This window comes from Phyllobates terribilis, unplaced genomic scaffold, assembly GCF_046119375.1.
Source record: "Phyllobates terribilis strain yellow unplaced genomic scaffold, ASM4611937v1 Scaffold_4532__1_contigs__length_59823, whole genome shotgun sequence".
Lineage (NCBI taxonomy): Eukaryota > Metazoa > Chordata > Amphibia > Anura > Dendrobatidae > Phyllobates > Phyllobates terribilis.
Genome location: NW_027367283.1, coordinates 51,732 through 59,824, shown reverse-complemented (window position 1 = coordinate 59,824; position 8,093 = coordinate 51,732). Strand labels below are relative to the sequence as shown.

Sequence of the window (8,093 nt, the reverse complement as noted above, 5' to 3'; positions counted from 1 at the left end):
TTACCCATTAGCATCATTTTTCAACTAATAGATAAAAACTCCAAGACATACAATCTTCAAACAAAAATGGATGAAAATGAAGTAGAAGAAACAAAATCAAGAAAACTCAATCGAATTCAATCTATCTTCACTGCCATATCAAACAATTTGTACAGTTGCAACATACACTCTCTTACACCTCCACTGCATACACATATCAGCCAACAATGATAGGATAAGATGAACATCAGCCACACATAAAAACACAACACACAGATTAATCCACCATGAAAATTCAACACATACATATAGTTAACTTCCCAATTAATTTGCTCCTCTCCTTTTAACAATCCAAAACCAGCAAAAAATGGGTACTCTTCAGTTGAAATTCTTATGGATTAGCTTCATCCCTTACCTCTCAATGCAAGAAAAATCACATCTCCAACTTGAACACCATTTTTTAACTTCAGACAGCTAATAATAAGAGCAATTGGAACAGTTCCAGAAAGAAAAACAGTTGAACAACTACAGAGTCTTCCTTAGAGCAAGAACCACCCTATGTTAATTTCACCTTTGTTAATGTAATCAATCACTTAATCTTCTCTGTTAATCCTTAACTTTTGTTAATTATATGATAATGTAATTGATTTTTGTGTTTTATTCTGTGTTTGCTACCTGATGGCACACCGGATATTCATCGTCGGGCTACTTGTGGTGGCAAGAATCTTAGGTCTATAATGCTTGATAATCAGATTGATCTTTATGGTCCTTATGTAAGCTCTTAAGTATAGTTTAAGCATTTATTATTGAAATAAATTGCTTGGAATATGTTCTAAGCCAAAGATGTACGAAATTTGAATTTTTAGGGTAGACCTTTGCTAAATTGTGCTGGTGGTGGAACCTGTGGAACCTGTATTGTTGAGGTAAATCACTAAATCAGTTTTTATTGACATTTAAATTTCTTGTCAATACAGAAATAGGGTACTTTCAGATGTAGTATTAGTATGCATGTTGTGTTCAGGTAGTTGAAGGGAGAGAGCTTTTAACCCCAAGAACAGAAAAAGAGAAGGAAATACTCAAGAAGGTAAAACAATGAAATTTAATCCATTACCCAAGACTTGAATTTTACCATCATAGAAAAAATTACCACTTTGCAGAAGCAAAGAAGTGGAGATTAGCATGCCAAACCACAGTGGGAACACCAGATTCCAGAGGCCTGGTAAAACTGAACATTTTTACAGCAGCAAATGTAATTTTTCACCCATGATAGATTTTACTGATAAGATTATGATGTTATGAAGGTTGTTATTCAGCAACTACCCGAATGGAAAGTGCACGAGTGGAAATACGAAAGAGTTGAAAATGAAGAAGCAACTCCTAATGCATAAGTTGTAGAGTTTTAGCTCAATGGTGTATAGTTTTCCTTCATCTCCAAGAACTTAATGCAAGAAACTGAGTAAAAATAATTATTTTACTTTCATTAAATAAAACTTGGCTACAATAAGAGCCTGTTTAAGATTTAAAAAAATGTAACAATAGTTCAACACTTACATATGCTTCGTTTCTTTGTTAGTGGTGCACAACAAGGTTAACAGAAAGGGAGTTTTTAATACCTGGGAATTGAAGTAAACCGGTAACCAGAAGCTCCTCTCCATGAGTAATAAGCTAGCCGATTTTCATAGAAACCTGCATTAAAATTCAGAAGTTCAATCAAAATTTTAGAAAATAAAACAGTGACAACAAAAACAAGCAATGTCTAAAAATGACCAATTCAATTTGAGGAATTTATGGTTACAACTCAGAGCTAAACACAAAATGCACAAATTCAACCGAACAAATTGTCATGAATACAGTACCTGCAATGATTATACTGAATATGATTATGGGTTCTTCAACATTCCGAGACCTACATAAAAGGGTGACAATTGTAACTGTTCCTTGAGCACGATTGCATCTTTTGTTAAATGTTGCGCCTGCAATCAAATGTATATTGAAATTTATCACCAGTGAACGATAACTATGCAAATTGATTTATTGATTCAGCAACTACTCACTTGCAGATTATTATGCATTTACACATTGTTAAGAAATCTGTTGTAACTTACTATGAGTGCTAAGCCGTCTGATTTATGTCAACCAATCATCCAGAAAAGTGATTGCACGATGAACTAACAAATGCATCATTTTAGAACAGAACAAGATTAACAAATTATTCAAAAACCAACCAAGAATTTTCACAAATGGTATCTTCCCTTTTATTTTACAATCTCCTTCATCTTTTGCACCTGCACGGTAGAGAATTAGGATAATGACTGTTTAAAAATGGGCCCAAACTCCAAACTGAAACCCTTACTGCACAAACCAAATCCATGGAATATTGTGTTAGTTGGAAACCTAAATTTGTTAACTTAAGTTATAATTAAACATGAAGAAAAAGACATACGCACGCAGCTACAACTAATAATATAGAAAAATATCCAATTCCTCTAAAAATTACTCCAATAAAATAGGAACATCCCTTCCAAGACCCTGGAGAATTTGAAGGTCATAATTTTATTACTTATGAATCAAGACAAAGTGGAAAATTTACTAAAAACATACTATAGATATCACAATTCTTCCTTTCGGGCACCAAGCAGGGAAGGAATTTGGAGGTTCGAGTAGCTTGGCCTGTATTTGATCATACATTTTATCAGTTGGAGCTCTTCTACATTATGTCTCCTCCCCAACAATCTAAGGAAAATATCAAACGAGTATAAGTTACTAAATTCATAATGAGAAAAGGACAAAAGTAAGAAAACAACTACAAATATTCACTTGCAACGCCCATCATGTTACCAACTTTAATCAAGTCCCTAATAATAGCACTCGGACCACAGTGAGCAGAGAAATTAACACAACCCATCGTTCAAACGTTGACGGCTCCCCCAATTTCTACATAACCAAATATCAAAGTGAGAAACTTACAAAGGAAGATATTTTCCGAATTGTTGTCAGACAGCTTACCTTTCCATTGAAATTCTATCTTCCATTTCTTGCAAGAAGTCTCCATCTCCAGACTTGCCTTAGAGGGAAGAGATTTTATCAGACAAAACCATAAATTACCAAAGCAAAGAAGGGTGAGAACAAACCCTAGGAGCCTGCAAAAATCGTTCTTCAATCTCAACAAGGTCTTGACTGATCGAGATTCCACATGATCTGAGCATGGGCTCAGCATCATAGTTGGAAGTCCTCAAAGCTGTGAAGATCAAAAATACAAAATGTAAGTGAAATTCAAGTAAATTAATCACATTGTGGATGAATTCTTCACATTGCTTAGCGCGCCCATTCTCTCCTGGGGCTTCTGTTGAGATTTTTCAACAAGAGAGGCCCTTTGAATGTTCTGTAAAAGCCTTGTTGTATCGCTGAAAGAGATAAGTGTACAAAGCAGCAGAAGAGAAAATCATATCATATAATATATTATTGGTAAAAAAAGGATCAAATAATGAGGAGTTCAAATAATTACCTCCAGAGGTACATATGTAGGACGTTTGGCATGCCCACATTCATGCATGCAGATTTTCAGAGTGTTGCAATCTTATCTTGTGAACATTGACAAAGTAGCCATACGTTGTTATCTCATTTTCCTCAGCATCAGAGCCGTCTTTGTCTGCTTGAAGGTAAATCTGCAGCAAGCCAAAACATGGACGCATCCATCTAGATTGAACAAAAGAGAAAACAACAAAATAGAAAGACATACGTATGTCCCTGCAAAATGAATGGGGAGAACAAACCTTAGGAGCCCGCAGAACTCATGCTTCAGTATGAACAAAGTCTTGACTTATTGACATTCCACATGATTTGAGCATGGGCGCAACATCATATTTGGAAGTCCTCAAAGCCTGTGAAGACCTAAGTAAGTATAAATTGATCAACTTTAATTAAGTAAGGTTAGTTAACTAATTTTTTTTACTTGGTCAGGCATCACTGCGCCATTGGTTCCGGCACATAAGCATGCTTTGCAGTGAGGGGGAACAATGTTCCTTCCAAATGCTTTCTCGGTACCCAACCACAATATTATGGAACCTAATTCACCATTAAAATCAGATTAGTGTTAGATATGCAATAATTAATCTCAAACCAATTAAAGAAGAGTTTAGATGAATTGGTTGTGGTTTAGTAAAGCCACCAAGAGGCCAGCCTACGGGCCAATTAACATCCCTGTGAAGAAAAATGTGTTCTTCCTCAATGGCAATTTAGTAGCCTCAGTCTTGCCTCATAAACTTTGTGCTGAAATTTTTAAAAAAATAGAGATGTATAAGCTCACAATTAATTAGATTAAGCACAAAACAAAAAAGGTTTATTAAATGTACCTGTAGTTCATGTGAGCACCAGGCACCCTTCCATTCACCCTACAATCAAGAACCGAAATAAAGATCAGATTTCTGAGATGAAGAAGGCATAGTACATGTAGAGGAAATAGTAAATACCGGAATGGGCATGGGGTTGAAAGAAAGAACAACTCCAACAACTTTAGTAATATTCTGTAACAACAAGTAGGATAAAATTTTCTGTTACATGAAGCAGAGAAGACCCTAATAGCTAAACAACACTTGATATATACTGAACCAATTCACCCTTTTTTAGCAGAAGTTTGCCCTTTTCCTCTTTTCTATACAAGCTTGAATTCTGTTACTACACCTGAATAAAACAATATATCTATACAAGATTGAATTCTCTTACATGCAGCAGAGAAGACCCTAATAGCTAAACAACATGTGATATATACTGAACCAATTTACCCAGTTTTTTACCAAAAGTTTGCACTCTTCCTCTTCTCTATACAAGATTGAATTATGTTACATGCAGCAGATAAGACCCTAATACCTAAACAACACTTGATATATACTGAACCAATTTACCTTTTTTTTACCAGAAGTTTGACCACTTCCTCTCGTTGTCTTTACTGGTTTGAGCTCTTTCTTTTACCAGAAGTTTACAGCCCAGCTTGCCTCTGAAGCTGCAATGAAATCCTCAGACTCCAAGTACAGCGCCTCCAACATCAACAAAGTTCTTTGGATGATTGAAGAGAAACAATTGGCGGAAACAAGAAAAATGACCAAGAAGTGAAGCAAATGAAACCAAATCTTCTTATACCTCCATCAAACGATTGAAGCTGCTTGCAAGCCGATTTGGAGGCGCAACATTACCTGTTGGAGCAGATTCTTGAGAGTAAAGGCAAAGGATCAAGCCCTTTGACTTTGTCTCCCGGGATTCACCACAAGTTGGGTTCGAACATGCCGTCGCCGATAGAGAGGAGTGATGCGGAGCTAGGGTTTGGGAGTTAGGGAGAGAACAGTGAGGAGAGAAGGAAGATAGTAGTAGGCAATGGGCCTAATTCTCTTTGGACAGGCTCACAAGTAAAGCCCAATACGGACTGCTAATACGGACAAAATAACAGGTACTATTCATTTGAGGATCTTGTACATTCAGTAGTAGAGATATGTACGAATAACTATCTGCTCTCTCCCACTCGTGTAAAACCTCTCCTTTACTACATTCTAGAAATGATTTTGGAACTCCAAAGCTTAATCATATCTTTCAATTCAACGAATATAAAATACCTTTTATTAAGATGATTGATATAAATTAGTTACATTGATCTTTTGTCGAAAAGAGATGGCGCCCCTTGGACGATAGTTAGAGCTAATTCATCTTTATTACCATTCATCAACATCCGTTCTTCACGAGCATCATCATTCATTATTCACAATCAATCATTATCTTCATCCATATAACTTGATTCATGGATAATATGTTTATAACATAGCCCATCGAATGGTTTTATGATTCTCATTAGAGCTGCGCTTATACAATACATGTATCCACTATGTCATCTAAGCAGTTATTGTTGGGTCTTAGACTATGGGCTTCGTCCAGAGTAGTGCTAGGAAGATCCGTAGCAACAATGACAGAATATGTGCAACTCCGATCAGTTACTTCGTGAAGCCCACGTGCCGAAATTCGCTGCAACCATTTCCATCCGAACATTGGGCCGCCCCTTGGGGGATCCGTCAGTTATGGAAATCCAGCCTCCTGATCCAGCCAGAATTTGGTCTCCTATATAAGTATTTTGTGATCTTTTTGGAGGACACACAATTTCACCATTGTTAAGCGGTTTTACGATTCCAATTATTGTACTCTCACAGACTCATCATTCTTGTAATCAATCACTATTATCAATTACAATTCTATTTCAAAGATTATTGTTCGATCGTCAGATCCCATCTTAAGCAATTAAGGCCGATTTCTAGATTAAACTTTTTGCCCCAAAAAATTTTGGCGCTCACCGTGTGGGCTTCGGTCGATTCAATCCTTCGAAATCAACAGCTCCCACAATAATTCAATGGTTGATCCGTCAACAAAAATGCCTTCCAACCAGTTCGACGCCCTGCTCCCTAGAAACAAAAAACGATATGACTGAAAAAACCTTAGATCCTCAGGATAACCTTCACCCGGAGGCAGCGTTGGACGAATCCCACTAGTTGGCAGAAATGAGTCGTACCATGGAAGCACTCCAGCAAGAATTGGCTGACTAGCGCCAACGTCATGACACGTTGAGCCTCACTCTGGCCTCTGAAAACGCTAAATTGGCTAGTGAGAACGCTTCCCTAAAGACACAATATAGTCTTTTGGTTCCAAACGCACAGAGACTTCGGAGAATAGAGACCTGGGCGAAACTGAAATAGGGTTGATCGTGGATGACGTGATCATGACCCCACATGACATAGCACACCCCAAAATACGTCAAGATGTCCACAATTCTACTCTTCTTAACTCCGCTGTCACCAAACCAGGCAACAACATTACTCTTGTGGTCCCAGAAATGGGACGACTAACCTACGTGCAAACTTCAAAGACGAACAAGAAAGGAGGTTCAAACTCTACTGACCCAAGACTTGGAGAAGTACACGAAGGAGGTAGACGCACGGCTCGCCCGAATCCCAGGCGTCCCCCTCCCTATCGAGGAGGGAGGATGTGAAAGGATACAACGAACCCCGTTCACCAAAGACATTGCCCGAGTCACAATCCCCAAGATGTTCCACACGCCAATTATGACATGTTATGACGGAATGTTCGACCCCGATGAACATATGCCATGTATAAGAAAATGCTGAAAGGGACAAAGAGGCGGTCATGGTGTAAGATCATCGGGACTGCCTTGTCAGGACCGCTTCGACGTGGTTTACCCGATTACCTCACAGATCGGTAGAGTCATTTGCCGACTAGTCGATGCATTTAAGACCCAGTTCGCAAGCAGTCACCGATTGGAATGACAGTCTAGTGACCTGTATTACATTATTCAAAAACCTAACGAACCTCTTCGTGAATATCTAAGCAGGTACAACAAGGAGAAGGTGGTGATCCTGAACTGCGATGTTCCGACATCGTCCCAAGCATTTAGGAACGGACTGATACGAGGAAGCGAACTGTACAAGGAGCTCACCAAGTACCCTTGCATGACCCTTGAAGACGTTCAAGCCAAAGCGCTCGCCCAGATACTACTCGAAGAAGACGAAGAGCCCTTCAAGAATAGTGCAGGATTTGACCGTATCGACAAACAATCCAACAAGGAACCTAGGAGCCATGTGTACGCATGGGAAGAGAGGGGTAGACCCGATCCTTGTTGCCAAAACCCAACGGATGGAAGGAAACGCCCCGCTCTTCCCCCCAAGGTACAATCCTATAACTTCAGTATATCCACCACCGAGTTGGTCAAATCCCTGGACAGGTACACTAAAGACGTCAGATATCCCGGAAAGAGAGATAAGTCGTAGTTCCAGAAAAGACGTCACTCGGTGGTGCGATTTCTACGGCGATCACGGACACTACACGGAAAAACGTGTCGCCCTCCTGAAGGAAGTCGCACGCCTACTTTCCCTGGGACATCTGAAAGATGTGATTTCGGAAAAAGGTAGAGCTACTTTCGAATGGTGGGACAAGGTAACATCTGAAAGACCCTTTCCCGCGACCCGATAAAATAATCAACTGTATCACTGGGGATCAGAGATATGCGGTATTACTTATTTGGCGTCCACAAGGCATGCTAAAAGTAAAATCATGGATTGACCCCG

At 38.9% G+C, this 8,093-nt stretch overlaps 1 protein-coding gene across 1 annotated transcript; it reads left to right on the top strand.

Annotated features, from left to right (window-relative positions):
* Positions 1-647: 647 nt before the first annotated feature.
* Positions 648-1,367, top strand: LOC141249392 (uncharacterized; the record flags this gene model as incomplete). The annotated part of the gene is made up of 5 exons (XM_073669609.1): positions 648-752; positions 846-902; positions 1,001-1,063; positions 1,145-1,198; positions 1,281-1,367. Coding segments are annotated over 5 exons (366 nt in total), but the record flags the coding sequence as incomplete, so codon positions are not given.
* Between the last annotated feature and the right edge of the window lie 6,726 nt (positions 1,368-8,093).